The sequence below is a fragment of the Opisthocomus hoazin genome, chromosome 20, assembly GCF_030867145.1.
Source record: "Opisthocomus hoazin isolate bOpiHoa1 chromosome 20, bOpiHoa1.hap1, whole genome shotgun sequence".
NCBI lineage: Eukaryota > Metazoa > Chordata > Aves > Opisthocomiformes > Opisthocomidae > Opisthocomus > Opisthocomus hoazin.
In genome coordinates, this window is record NC_134433.1 from 14,878,993 (window position 1) to 14,894,663 (window position 15,671).

Below are 15,671 nucleotides of genomic sequence, written 5' to 3' on the forward strand. Positions count from 1 at the left end.
CGAAGCGTGTGTGCGGGACGGGAGAGCCTCTTCCTCCCTGCCGCCTGTGGGGCGCGGCTGGGCCCGAGGGGCCGGGCCCGCTCCCCCGGCTCTCCCGAGGGCAGGGCCCCGGCTCGCAGCCCGGCACCGCTCCTCGCAGCCGCCCCCGCCCCGGCAACAGCTGAGGGGAGGCGGGAGCCGCGCGCCGGCGCCTTTGGCGGGCAGCGCCTGGTGCCGCGTCACGTGACGCGGGGCGCTCCCCGGTGGCGGGAGACTTCGGCGCGCGGCGCCCGTTAGGAGGCGCCAAGGCCGGCGGTGCCGGACCGTCAGCGTCCTCCCCCGTCACGTGACCCGCCCCTCACGTGACCCGCCATGGTAGGCGGTGGCGGGGAGGGCGCGCGGCCGCCTCCTCCCCTCGGCCGGCCCGGCCCGCCCCGCCTCCCCCCGCCCGCGCCCTGCGCTCCGGAGTCGCTGGCGGCGCAGCCCGGGCTCCGCGGCGCCGAGCCGGCCGGCGGGGAGGCCATGGACTGAGGGGCATCATGGGCGCCAAGGAGTCCCGCATCGGCTTCCTCAGCTACGACGAGGCCCTGCGAAGGGGTGAGGGCTGAGGGGAGGGGGGGGAGGCGCGGCGGGCCTGTGAGGGGGGGCGGGGGGGGGGCCCCGCTCTGCCCCTGTCAGCGCGGCGAGGCGGTGTCTGGCGGCTCCCGGCACCACCATGACAGACCTCGGCGCGGAGGCACTTGCGCCGTTCCTCTGCCTCAGGCGCCTTCCCCGCCCCCTCCCCCCCCTTTATTTATATATTTATCTCCCCCGTCTTAATAATAATGGGGCCTGGGCAGCAGCCGCGGGGAGGATCTCCGCGGCTGGCCGCTTCCACGCCTGTCGCTTGCCGGCCCGGGCGCTGGGGAGCCGAGCCGAGCCGTGCCGGGACTCGCCGCTCCTTGCCGCCGGTCAGCTCACGGCTGGCTCGGGCCCTCCGGCCGGCTCCTCGTGTTTACTTGCTGCTGCCCGTGGTGGGGAAGCACGCAGCTGCATCCCTCGGTGGAAAGATGGATGAGGCTGGCGTGGCGTGTTCTGTGCGTTGCTGGTTTGGTCCGTTTCTAGATTCCTCCTGGAGGATTTAAAGAGGAACTAGCGAGGAGGAAAACATAAACAAGCTGGATGGTGAATACTTGCAGCTGCAGGGCTCCGAGGCGACGGGCAAGCTACACCCTGTCAGCTACCTTGCTCTAGAACTGATATCCAAGTCCAAGGACAAAGAGGGACGGTAATTTCCAGCCGTAAATGGTTTGCAGGGAGGATGGTGTTTTTTGTAATAGTTGGTCTGTTGTGGATGCGTGTGATGTAGTGCGGACAGTTAAAGCAGTTCACCTGTTTGATATTTAAAGCATTGGTAAAATTCATAAGCTCAGATGGATACATAGCTGCCCTTTTCTATTTCTGCTTACATCTGAGAAGCATGTAATGTTTGATAAGGGAAAGCTAGGAGGAAACGTTGAGTGTTAATTGAAGGGGAAACAAATCAATACCAAATGGGATTTTTATGAAATATTGTTAAATTCTTTTTTTTTTTGTGGTGGAGCCTCTCAGGGGTGCCATGTCAGATAGGAAATGGAGCAAAATACTGCCAAGCAGAAGAAACAAATACGTGATTTAAGCTCACTTTCGTTACAGGCTTTAAACATAGCCGCCTTGAAGAATTTCACATCTAGTGAAAGTATAGGAAGTCTTTAAAAGCATTGGTGTATGTATTTTTAGAGGAGCTGGAGTCATAAATGTAGCTTGGTAGAGGCGTGAAGTTGAATATAACAGGAAGTGCTTGATATAAGCTCTTTGGTCGAAAATACATTTGTTTGGTCAGGATGTATATTCCAAAGTTCATAAATAAGAAAACCTGAATGGTTTCAATTTTAAAGTTAGATTTAAGCTTGTATACTGCTTCAAAATCTAGGAAGTTGCTCTAGATGTTTCATAATTAAGTTTATTTGACATAAAAACAAGATTGATTTTTTTTAAAGTTATTTAAAATTATTTCTTGCATAGCGAATGTAATATTTTTCTTTGATGTTATTCTATCCCTATGAGGCATTTAATACTGTTTTTCTGTAGGAGAACAGAGAGGTTGTTTTAGGCTCTCTGATATAAATTGATGTTTTGCTAAATAACTATGTTGTTTACTTAACCAGTGAATCATTGTATGTATAAAACAGGCTAGTTATCAAAACATTAGTTGTTAGGCCATTCTTACTTGCACAGAACTGTGCTGGTACTTGTGGCATTTCTGTGGACACAAACAGCACACAGTGATAATGGATAAACAAGAACCTTAAAGAAAGAAACCCGAATGTATTTATCTCCAGTTAGATCTGCCTCCTCTAACATTGTGTCCTGGTTGTTATATGCCGGGAAAGTTTTATATTAGGTGATATTGTACGAATTCTTCAGCTGTGAATTCTTCGTGTGTAGTCAATAGTGGTTGACTGTACTTGCGGAAATAGTAATCATTCAGAATGTCGGGATCATATTTTTGAGACACTAGCTTTAATTTCAGTTGCTCAGAATATCTGGAAAAAGGCAATGAGTGCTGCTGGTTCTGTAAGCTTCAGAAAATAAGGCTGACTTTTAAGTTGCGAATGGCTGCAATTTTATTTATTGCAATTCCATTTTGGGAGTAACCAAAGGTTGCAGAAGTGAGGAGAGTTTTTGTGGTTAAACACTCACAATATAAGTAACTAGCTAAAATGTAACTTCTGTTCAAGGAGATGAAAATGTGAGAGCAGTCTAGTGTTAATGGCCTTTTTCACCCTTGAGCATGAGATAGTACTGCAATTTATTTCTTTTTTCTGCTTGTCGGCACAGACAGCTGGCTGCGCTGTGGGTGACATGGCCGTGCGGATGGGCATGATGAAGTTGTCTTGTATCCACCAGTGCAGGTCACAATGAGTCTTGTCAGTCTCCCTTTTTCCATCATGCCCTGTAAAATCTGTGTCCCGTTGTATGGTTGGGGAGTGAAAAGTAAGGGATGGTATTTTAGACGTCTCTTCTCTTGTTATGAATATTGCCAAATTATGGTCATCTTATTTATAGTAGCCAGAGGCACTACTTTGCCTGTTGCTGTGGAAAAGGTGTGGGTTCTGAACTTGTGGTGAGAGCTCTTCCTGACCCTGCAGACCTCCTTCTGAGGGCGACTTCTTTGTAAGGAGGTGAAATTCATGGACAAGTCACTATAGGTGAAGTAAAAGAAGTTTTGCATTCTAAACTGGGTATAAGATTATTGTTTATTTTATCAAACTAAGTTTGTGATGGTGTAAACTGGTAATGTGGCTCTGGAGTTTGTTCCTTTTTTTCTTAGCCTTAAGCTCCAACAGCAATTTTCTTCCTAGGGCAGTGCCGCAAGTCAGGCAGGCTTCCCTAGCTCAGCCAAAACCCTTTTCGATTTGGTGCCTTTTCCAGCATGTGCCTCTGATTTCTGGCTCCTCTGCTGCCATTCTGTTCATCAGGCGGTCTGGCTGATCGCTCTCTCTGAGAATGGCCTGGTGTTAGGCCTTGCCTTATACCAAGGAGTTAGCGCTCGAAAGTCTGCCTTATCTTTTACTTCTTCTGCCAGTAGCCTTGATACCAGATTCCTTAATGGGCTGTCTTTGGGCCAATAAAACTTTATAAAAGGAAGAACTTTCTATTACTATTGTATTAGCTCCAGCAGAGCACCTCCTGCACTATGCTATGTTGTGTACAGAATAATATAATAAGGATTCTCCAGGAAAGAGATGGCTACGTGGTATTGATGGCCAATTTATTTCAGATCCTTAAAGACTGTATTTTCCAGTGACTGTCAATATATTCTGCTTAAGTAACTTTCAGAATATTATCACAAACTGAGTGTAAATTTACAAAGGTACTTGAAAATTATGAGATTATAGAATCTATAGTCAAAGTTTCCGTGAGTGCTACTTAGACCAGGTCATGCTAACTCAGGCCATTTTCAGCTTAAGTATGCTAATATTCAGTCAGGTAACCACTTAAAAGAAATGTCTGTGGATAATCATGGATCTGTCAGATTTGTGCCAGCGACGAAGACGGGGTTTTCTTTCTGCTTAAAGCAAGGTAAAATTTTTGTTGCATGTGTGCTGGGATGGAAGAAGGGGGAACTGCCATGACGTCAGCGTGGTCAATGACTATACTGTTCGGAGAAATGAGTGGCTGCTGATAGATCCGTGTCATTGTGTTTTGTTTTGTGCACGATGATCCCTGAGAAAAAGAGCAAAAAGAAAGAACAAAAATAGTGCCGTCTTTCAAAAAAGTGCTTGCAATTAGAACACCAGGTAATATTGAGGCAAAACTTGCAGGTGTATTAATTTCACAGGATTTGCCTCTGGAGAGGTCATGAAATAGCTGTTTTTGATGACAGTTTTTCTTTCCAGTTTTTATACCTCAAAGATGCTACTGGTTGGAAAACGGCAAACCCTTCAAAGCAGTGAAAACCTGCTTTAATCCACAAAAAGGTTAGTTAGTATGCTTTATGGGAATGACTAATGTTATGTGATGGACAGAGAATAAATCTTGCTAATGACCTTTTGTGTCTTGATTGGATTTGAAGAATAGCTACATTTGTTTTATTTAAATCAAGGCATATATATCTGGTGTCTGATCATTAACATCCTCAAGCTTACAGACGTAATAAATCTGACAAAAGGATGATGGATAACTTGTGCAAATATATAATCATTTATTTGAGGTTGTTCTAATCTCAGCCTGGTGACAAAATTCATGGACTCAGCCCCTTGAGCCTGTAGAAGACTACTTTTTATTACTCCAGATTATCAAATTATCTTTTTAAATCCAAGATGCATTTTAAGGAAAAATGATCGGGGAACCATTTTAGTGGTTTATTCTCTTCTTTCTGTATCCCACGAAGGGAATTCTTCTACTTTATTTTCTCTCATATCTGAAAAACAGTGCTTGAACACCATAGGTAGATGAACGTTCTTCAGGGTATGTTGTTTCCTAGGGGTATAAACCTGTGTCCTTCTGTCTAAGGAGCTTTGAGTTTTCAGATGCATATGATGAAAATTCCTAATTCTCTCTCAGCCTTTTTTTTTTTTTTTTCAGCTGTCGGAATGAATAGGATCCACTGCTGAGACAGTCTAGATTATACAGTGGGACTTGTTCTGTCAGCCAGTATTTGATGGCTTTAGGGCTCTGTCATATGATTAAAGCAGGTATGAAAGCATAGCTTCACACTTCCTGTTTATAAATCTGCAGAGCTGCAAGTAGCCTCTCAAATTCACAGAGCAGTAATTATTTCACAACTTTGGCATTCAGGTCTGATGCTTATTTTGGGAGGATACCTCAGTAGTCTCTGCTGAACGTGTACTACAATGCACAAGTGACTTGAGGAATTCAGCTTAAACTTCCACGAACTGATGAAAAGAGGCTGCTGTTAGAAGAGAGGTTCTTTATCTGTAATTCTTCATCTGCTGAGTTGCAGTGACCATTTTCTTTTCTTTTACTTCAGGTTCCAAGTTTAGAGAAGTGTGTACTCAGTGGTTTTCAACCTCTTCTTACTTAAAACTGCCCAAGTTATTTCCTATTGGAAATGAGGAACATTTGTATAGTGAACTTAAGTCAACTAAGAGTAAGTTTCCTTTCCTGAGATGCCGTTTGTGGTCTTTAGAAGTTCTTTGCAAAATACCACTTGAAAACTTATGAATTAGAAGAAAATGTTGCCTTCTGCTTAGGCTTCTGTGGGTGCTGTGCTTCTGAGAGAGCTGATCTCATACCTTTTAGTAGGTTTTTAGTAATTCTCAGATGGTTCCCAAGTCCAGCTGTACCAAGCTTGGCAGTAACTTGGTGAGGAAGTGCTTGAATGTTGGATGTGCACACGGTGATGTAAGTCTGATAAAAGAGGATTTAAAAATGTAGGCATTTCATAAACAAGAAACATCTTAAAGCAAAAAGCCTTCAAAACCTTGAAATATCATTCAGTAAATGTTGGGAGCCCTCTGCTTTCTCACTTCCAACAGTGAATCGTGTCTCTAAATAATAGTAGTCTCAATATTAGATACATTTTTGTCCTGTCAGCATGTTACTAGAGGTTCAAATCAAAGCGGTCAGGAAAGCTGCCAAATGGGTGTAAATAGATAATATCATTCTAGCCATGGTGGCTGGAAGTTAAAGGGTAAGATGAACAAATCCTCATTTTGAGTGTTAAACATCTTGATATAAGCTAAAAGTACACTATCAGGCTATTTAATATGTAATATACTTTCTTATGTTGATATAGACTAATATTGAGTACTCAAAACATTTATTTGTCTTATAGATTATATGTTTGTATATCTCGTAGCTCATGTAACTGTTACTTGTTCTTTATTTCTTGTATTTTAATAAATTAAATCAGTTATTGTTATTGTCATGGTCACCTCTTTCTAATCAGTTTTTGCTCCTGTAACAGGAGGCCTTTTGGGGTTTTTTGGGGGGTTATTTTTTTGTTATTTTTTAATATACATGCCCAGAGAAAGCTGTTGAACTTTCATCCTTAGAGGCTTTCAAGACCTGCCGGGACAAAGCCCTCCACAAGCTGGTTTGAGTTCCGTGTTGACCCGCTTTCAAGCACAACGTTGTACTGTGTGACCTCCTGAGATACTTGCCAACCTGATAGATTCTATGAAATTTTTCTGTTTGTCTTGGATTTTGTAAAGCCTTGTTTTTATGAAATGTATCATCAGGGTCCTAAATCTACCTGACAGTGGCCTACAGAGAAGATAAGACAAAAATAGAAACTAGGAAGCTTTTCAAAATGAGATGAAGCATCTCTAATGTGAAAGAAGGGAAAAAAAGAGGGGGCTACTTGAGTCCTGCTGTACTTGACCGGTAACAGTATCAGGCTTTCTGGCTGCTGGCAACAACCCTTACCCTCTTTCTTCTGCTCAAAGGGAAGCCAGCCTACTGTCTCATTTCATAAAATAAGTACGGCATACAGTTCTTTGGTACTCAAAAAAAATGAAATCACATTCAAAAAATGGACCTGTAAAGGAATGACAAGCTTTGTGAGAATAAAAAAGAACATAGCATTAGGAAGTAATGTGATTAGGTGAGGCATGATGTGTCTACTTAATTCTTTAAATTAAAATTATTGTACAACTGCTGCTTTGTGGTAGGACTGATTATGATTTTTCTGTATTTCAAAAAAAACCAGATGTTACTAGTACTTGTTATTTTAACAACAACAGAATATCTTCTGAAAATTGAGTGTATTTCTAGTTAGGTTGTGAATTCATATATTTGTTCTAAATAATTTGGTATATGGGAAGTGCCGAGTAGGTCTAATGAGTTGTGTGTCCTTGAGCTCTCATCATGGCATCTGTATGGCTTAGCTATTAATTATTTTTAAAATAATCCTTCTCTTTTTTAGTCCAAGAGGAAATTCCAAGTACAGTGAGCATACAGAAAAGAGATAGAGGAGGGGTAGAACAACTGTTGCGTTTTCAAATACCAGAATTGTTCTTGTCCACTGACTAAATTATTTCAAGGACTGTTGTCAACCAGAGCTACCCAGCTGGGTTTTTTAGGGCCTCCTGGGTTATTTGACAGCAGTCTGTTAATTTTAAAGATTTGCTCAGCGGGGAGCTGTGCATCCACTTGAGTCCTGCTTGGGTTGGGAACTGCAGTGTTGTTTCACTGCTGCTGACCGAGGGACTGGGAGTCCACCAAGAAATGTTCAGCGTCTGGCCATGGAATCTTACAGAGTACTTATGGCCCCTGTGAAGTGGTGTTCTTAATGAGTAGAAGTAGTGTGAGAATTATTTTGAATAACGTGTGGGACTTGGTGTTCAGTGGACACTACCCAGGAGCACGCAGCGTTTGATTTGAACTGCCCAACCTCTCTATAGGTGAGCTCCAGTTGGGTGTTCACTGCTGGCTGGGTTCTACAAGGAACATCCAGTGAGGTGGAGAATGTGCTAAAGGTATATATGAAGGTCTTGAAGTTCTGCATATGGGTTTTCAGAACTGCGTTTTACCAGCTAGTCTATGGTTTTGCTCGTAATAAAACTGATGATTTCTGCATTTAAGTTTCTGTATAGGAAAGAAAGTTCTGGAGGTTAATTCTAAATAAGACTTTCAATTTTTAAGTTTTTTAAAACCAAGTTATTTCTTAATTTTTTATATTGCTTCAAGTGGTTGCTTTTTCTTTAATTTATACTTAGTCTGAATTACTGTGAATGTCCATGTGATATTTGCAATATTGAATAACTACAAAAAGCATCTTTAACGTCTGAATTTTCATATGAAAAGGTTATTTACGTAATGAGACAATGAAGCCTTTTGGCAAAGATGAATGTAGAAGAAAAATCCATTAATGTAGATTTTGACTAAGAGTTTGAAAGGGTCTGATTCACAAAACTTTGAATACTATAGTATTGCTAGTGCTTACTGGCATAAAAATGCTCTGCTTGCCTGGAGTGTGGCAAAATCCTAATGCGCATTCTCTTTTGTGATTTCTTCAGGGACATCTTACTTCTGTTAGTGATGACTGTGTCTTTATAGCTTTAGTATTTTCAGCTTAGCTGTATGATAATACTTAGCATTTCTTTTTTACATAATGAATTTTAACACCTCTGAGAAGTGGGGTTTTTTATGAGCTTGTGTTTACAATTGAGCAGAATTGATGTAGTCCTCCTTATAGGTGGGGACATGCTTGGAAAGAGTGCATGTCTTTTATCTGCACTTTTATTAAACTAGTGTAAAAGCTCTTCTGGATTTCCGATTCTTAATGGATATAAGCTGGGTTCAGATCTTGGTATAAAACAAAATGTGTCTGCATATAGTTTTTGTAGTGATTCACCAAAATCTATTTAAAAAATGATGCAGGTTATAATCAGTCACAGCATTTTTTTCTGTGTAGGCCATTAAGTCATTCATCATCATGACAATTAAAAATTCCTTCATTATTTTTGTGTAATACGGACATGTGGCTGAGTTCTAGGAGATAGAGATGTGTGTTTCTTGGTTAAATAATCTGATAGTTTAACAAAATTACTTTCTTTTAAGAATAGGCTAACGTTTGCAACAAGGCCTTTATTTGGTTTTGAGGCAAGGTGGGATATGCCTGAGAGAGGTTTGGACAAACGATGATCAAGGCAGTTTGTAATGACCACAGTTTACTTCTCATGTTTTACTTAATGTAAAAATGGCGACAGTACTGAAATAGTTATCTACCTGAATCATTACTCCTGCAAAAGTGATTAGCTATCCCAGGTAGGGTGGCTTGGTGTATCAAGTGACCTGCCATGACCTCTAGGATGTTTAAGTCCTCCTCTCCCTTCTCCTTTTAGCCTATTGCAACACACAACGAGCCTCTCCTATCACATGGAAATGTGCTGATGGGGCTAACAACTGATTGTGCTTACTGTGGTGTGTTTGGGGCAAAATAACGATCTCTTTTCTGGAATGGTATTCATAAGCTGCAAAGGTTAATGTGTTCGCCAGTGTGTTAAGGTGGAATGCACTGCAAACCATCCAGATTTTCTGGGACAAGGATGCCGTTGAAACTAACAGGATAGTCCCTTACTCATAATGGGTAACTTTGGAGAAGCTGAGGTGGGCAGAAATATCGTCTGGCTTTATACATTGTTCTATGCTTCAATTTTGACTTTTAGAATGGTTTTAAACAGCCGGTGAGATATTCTGTACCTTAAAATGGGATTTGACTTCTCTTCTGGTCAGGTTCTCTGCGGGTGTGTGTCATGAGCCACAGGAAAAGGCAGTGTGGAACTGGTCTGGAGAGAAGCAGCCACATTCAGTCATCAGTGTCATACAGGCTGCTAACCAGCGACTACAAAGGGAAAACGAAGCTGTACTTCCCAGTGTATTGTATAACGTTTATTTTGATGATTTTTTTTTTAATGTACAAAACCTTTGATGCTGTTTCACTTAGTTTAGAGTCTGAATTGGACCCAGAAGTTATGAGAGGCAATGTCACCAGGCCAAAATAGAGATAATTGCATTCTGCATGGAAATGTATTCTTTGGCTTTTGAGTGAAACCTTTTACAAGCCCTTTTGAATTCTTCCTCACAAGCTGTTTTTTATTCACAATGTATCTGTCTTTTTGTTAGCAGGTCTTTTGGTTGTCATCTGCTCATACAATTAAATTTCATGTTAAGTATTTAATATAGAATGTATGCTTACATTTCTTTTGTGTTTTGAATTGATATTCCTTATCTTAATTTATAGTGATAATGGAAATGGTCAGGTTTTGTCCTGTGGCAGACTGCTTTGGCAGCAAGTGATCAACTGAAATACTTTAATAGGTATATGCTACTGTTGTAGTGGAACTCTACAAATGGTCATAAGACTAGTTTAGTTGGATTTTTTGACAGCTGTGTTAAATGATCAGTTTTACGGCATTAGTTTGGAAAATGGTTCTTTTAAAATTCTGAAACCTTGAATGAGAAAAATGTGGAAGAAACTCAGAAATGTAAGCAGAACAGGAAGTGCCAGATTTAATAAGTCTGGATGTAGAGAAAAAGAATTGAAAGTATTGGGATAGTAATTATGAGAACTTCAGCTTTGCAGATTAAATTTGTTCTAAAAATGAACTTGAAAATGGCATCATGAATCTATTTTGGGCTGAAGAAACACTTCCTTTCAATCCATGTTTCTAGTTGTTAGGTGTTATGCAGAAACAAAGATCTTACTCTGCACTGCAGATTTCCTAGTCTTGTAAAGAAGGTTTTTACCACATTTTCCCTGACAATGTGATACAGCTAAATCCTGGATTTAGAAATTAAAATTAGACATTAAATATTAGAGAAGTGGATTTGCACTTTGCATAGCTGAGGCAGCATTGTTTTAAGAAAAATCAGTAGCAGCAGTCAGTGCAGTCAATATAGCCTGCTCAGTATTCTGTGAGGATGTTAACAAAAGTTATCAGTGGAAAAGTAGTATAAGAACTTTTTGGTGCCTGTTTTCCAGTCTTGCAGGTAACAACATGATTTTTCTTTAGGAAAAGAATTATAATTGATCTTTTTGCCAGTAGCAAATTCCTCACTTTTTCGTGTTACCTGCAGTTCAGTGTTGTTTTTTATCACCTTGCTTAAAGAATAGGTGTGTAAACGTCTTGTGTGAACTGATCTTGTTCTTTAAATAATGAGTAGATGGCAAAGTAGATAGGTTAAAGGAGGAAGAAACCATTGTATACACTAATTGTAATATAGAACATGGGCTAAATACCCAGATAAGCCAGAGTATTACAAGAATAGAGGTTAAAAAGCAGAATATAACATATTTGATAAATATCTCTTCATGTAAAACGTTCATAATCTGTTACGGAAATGTACTGCTTCTAACAGAGACTGTGATGTCCTTGGGGATGTCTTGTGAGTCTCTGCAGGGATTCAGGGAGAGATTCCAACTGCTGACGCTGTTCAAGGCATTGGAGCTCTGTGATGTTAAGTTATTCTAATACTTTTTCTGTTTCTGTACTTCTTTTCTGTGAAACAATGGACAGTGTGTTTATATGGAATTCTGAAATTTGAGTCATCACATCAATCTAAACTGGTCAGTGGAAGTAAAGTCACTGGAGGGTGATTTCCCATACAGCTGTTATACGGTGTATCTAAACACGCTGTTTCATTCTTCAGAATGTAGGACCTTAGGAATAGTATACATCTAATGATGAATATTTTTAGAGATAATTTTTTTAACAGAGCACAGATATATGTAAAACTAGTATGGCATCTTTCAGGATAGTTCTTCAAGATATTAGTTGTCTCATGTTTATGGAGAATCCTCTTAACATGAGATGCAGCAGTGGAAATGGAGTTTGGAAATAGTGACGCTAATTGTTTGCTATTGTCTGTTAAAAAAGACAGACTGGTTCAGTTCTTGGTGTTCTACCAAACATGTAATGGGGTCCCAGAACTAACCATATGTTAGTTTTTATTTTATTTATTGACCATATAGGCTAGTGTCTCTATTTGTGATTCTGCTCGTATTTTTCAGCCATTCACAGATTGCATAGCAAGCTTGTTACGACGTGTTTGTTGGAGTGTAACAGAAGACAGAAATTTGTGACCTGGTGCTAAGATACTTCACTTTGCCTCTGAGTTTCAGATTATATTTTAGACAGATGTATCCCCAAGAGTTGAGAATAGGAAGGCTTAAAATACAGAGCCTTTTGTTGTCCATCATCTGTAGGTATACATACATGTGTGTAATGTGTTTGTGCCACAATACTTGCAAATGAGTACTATTTTTCTTCTAACTTTAGAAATTAAGATTTAGCAGTATATGAATATTATCTGACTCTTTTGTTATTCTTTACTTGCCATAGTGTTTAATTGCTATGCTTAACTAGAGTTGTGTCTTCTAGCTGCCAGAGACTAGCATTTGAGTAAGTACTTGATCAAAACTATACCAGCAATTGCAAATTGGCATGCCTTGCCTTTCATCCTCACTAAAGGCTGTAGGGAACGCTGCCATCCTATGCAGAAGTTGCCAATTATGTTTAACTTTCAGACTTAGACTATATTTTTTTAATTAAAGAACAATTCGTAGTATGGCTGCATTTAGTATCTTTGACACTGTTGGGAGACAGGATACAAAATATTTGTTATATTACAAATTATTTGTAGCAAGGTCCTTATGTGGTGTTCGCATTTATATAGTTGGCATTTGCCTGTGCCTTTCATTTTAATAGGCTATTTATTTCTTGGAAATTAGTTATATAATGTAATTTTGTGTATCTTAACAAGCATAAATGTCTAGATGATTTTCATGGTGGTAATAAAGTGGAAGCAGCTTTTCTGGATTATGACAGAAGCTGTTCTGCTCACCTGTGACAATACAAACTTTCAGTGTATTTGCCAGGAACACTGATGAAGGGGCAGCTCAGAAGAGCAGAGTCTTGTTTCTAATCTGTCAGACTAAATATCCACCATAAATACTGGAAGCATTGAGAGCTAAAACCATCATCCTAGGAAATCATGTACAAACTATGTAAACTGTGAAGAAGCATGAGAAGAAAATAGTAGTGGAAAAGGAAATTAAAATGAGGAATGAAGAGGCTAGAAACTGGGCAAAGAGCGATGACAATGCTCAGGGGAAGGCAGGCATCCTAGACAGGGTTACTTACTTTTAGGGCTTCCCTAACGCCTGATTTGTTGTTGCCCCTGCTTCTGTCCTTTGGAGGGGAGTTCAGGGTTCTTGTTGCTGCAAGATGGCTTATGCTCTGTGTTTAAAGCCATTTGGAGCTTGCACCTCTGCCTCCTTTCCTTTTACTTTTCTGTACTGTTTCTGTGGCTGGCTGTGCTGGTCAGCTGGCAGAGTGTGTTTTCTCTTCTCCAGGGTCACCAATAATTTATTTAGAGCATCTAGAGCAGTAACAGCATCTCATCTTGGAAGAAGTGAGAAGTGCTCTGACAGAAGCCTGTGGCTGGGAAAGGTGACATCCTGTGATTAATCAGGGTTAGCAGTTGCTTTGTTCAGTCCCTGAAAATGAGTTTACCAGTTCTTTAACTGATAACAGTAATTAGTTTTGTATATTATATATAGCAGTCTATTGCACTTAAAATTTGCCGTTTGTACATATGGTAAGTTATTTTAATGATCTACAGAGGTATCTGAATTTTCAGGTTCTTTCAGGTTTCTTCTGTGGCTTACAGAGTTGGACTGGTAAGCATATAAAACTAGACTCTTTTAATTCCTGAGGATATAAAATATAGCCAATAAGATTTAAGTGCTCAGATGGTGGGAGGATTATTTCACTGTTGGGGCTATTATGTAGCAATTCCGATCCACACTGTTCTTATGGGGAGGGTTGTCACAGAACCTGTACTGATTAGCTTTGCTTGAAGCAAACATAATCCAAATAGCAATGTGACAGTGTGTGCCCTGATGGAGATACTTTACAGATGGATAAAACAGGCTAATAATACTTAATGGCATTCTTTTTGAGGCTGGTAACTGTGAGAAGTAAGCTCTTTGAAGATTAAAAGCGTCACATAAATGCTAAGTATTCATGTTACAGAAAATTGGCAAATCCTATTGTAATAACTAAATCTTCTTCCTCTCTCCGCACACAAGATGTTAAACCTTTGATACGCGTTATGGTTAGGTCTGATAGAACCAAGAAAAGCTTTATCCCTGGGATGAGCCACTACTACCAACAGCCAAAGAATAGGTAGGAGGAAAAAAACACAAATGGATTGAAGAATTTGATTTTTCTTTTTTTTTAAATACCAAAACTGTGTTGCTGCTATCCTTAAATCCCTGTTATTGATAAACGTCATGTTAAGACTGTGAAGTCTTTAGTGAGATGCACTGTTTAATTTGAATGGTGTCTTTTTTGATACTCTGTGAAAGATTCTTTAAGACTGGATTAATTTTTTCAGAGGGGAGGCAGGATTTTTTTGTTGGTGTTTTCCCCCAAAACATTCTCAAGTGAATTCCTTTTTGGCAGGAATGAGTGGGTGTGGAGGTTGTCTTTTTAGTCATAGCTGGTTCGTTTATCTCAATTGTATTTTGCAGTTTGTTCTTCCTATTTGGGGTTGTTCCCAGACATACTTTATGTTCACTTGCACATTTTACCTCTTTGAAGCTTTTTAATAATTGCTTTGGTTCTTGACAACTTCATAACGGCAGCCATTAAGTCACAATAAAGACTAATGAAAAAAGTAATAAAATTTCCATGTATAACTAGGGTGAAGATTCCTGGGGGGAATATTGAGCAAGTGATTACAGGGAAGATAATTGTCTGGTTAGAAAATTATATGCCCTGTGAGTTTGATATTGAACCTGTAAAATTGTCACTTAAAAATCAAAATATTAGAATTATTAAAAGCTGAGCTGGAAGTCAGGAGGAGCTTGAGGTAGGTGAATTTTGCTACTTTCTGAAGGATGATCAAGTTGTTTTATTAAAATTCAGGTTTGGTTATTTTTAGTAAAGAATAAATGCAATGTTATGCTGATGGTTGCAAATTACTGCTTGCTCTGTATACTGGAGATCTGCAGGGTTGGGTGTGGTGGGTTTTTTTTTGGTTTTTTTTTTTTTAAATGCTGCCATAGCAAGCTGTTTTTCATCCAGTAGAGACATTGGAAATTCAGATTTTTTGTGTGTGTGTTTGTAGAGTATTGTGGGCATTTTGATGCTTACAATTCTGGGAAAAAGTACCAGCCCACTAGATATATTGTGAGATACTGTAGGCAGATGAGTTCAAAGTTTCTTGACCCTTCACCTTAACTGAACTTCTTATCCTCTCCGGGTTTTTTTTTTTCTTCCTGCTTATGAAGTAATTTGTTTCCTGTTTTGATTTTCAGCATTGTTCATATGCTGTGGTCTTCTGCCTTGATTTGGCTTTTTTTTTTTTTTGCTGGTCACCTGTAAACTGGAATAAATAATTTATTTTCTTGTAGCCAAGTAAAATATTTTAGGCTTTTGAGACATAAAGATTTTATCGCTTTTTGATACTGTTGCTGCTGCTCATACTAGTGATGACTTGCATGCTACTTCTGTGATTCTGGTGTAAATAGAGGTTACCAAATCACTGGTTTGTTGTCAGCAGTCACTACTTTAATAAGATGAAAGGAAAGAAAACAGCTATGTGCATTGTTTCTGTGTCCAGTTTGTTATAATTGCGTTAATTGGCTGTCAGGTTATAGTAGCCATGGCAGATTAACTCCACCTACCCAC

General features: G+C 39.9%; 1 protein-coding gene across 5 annotated transcripts in view; it reads left to right on the forward strand.

Annotated features, from left to right (window-relative positions):
* The first annotated feature begins 428 nt into the window (after positions 1-428).
* Positions 429-15,671, forward strand: part of USP32 (ubiquitin specific peptidase 32) — a 79,181-nt gene continuing 63,938 nt past the window's right edge. For 3 of the 5 annotated variants that reach the window (XM_075440117.1, XM_075440118.1, XM_075440120.1), the window contains exons 1-2: positions 5,110-5,198; positions 5,495-5,614. In XM_075440117.1, the coding sequence (XP_075296232.1) occupies positions 5,165-5,198; positions 5,495-5,614 (154 nt within the window). In that variant the 5' untranslated portion in view covers positions 5,110-5,164. Of the gene's footprint in view, positions 577-900; positions 1,247-4,400; positions 4,482-5,109; positions 5,199-5,494; positions 5,615-15,671 lie in introns of those variants that run through there. The other 2 variants (XM_075440121.1, XM_075440119.1) reach the window with 2 other exon arrangements.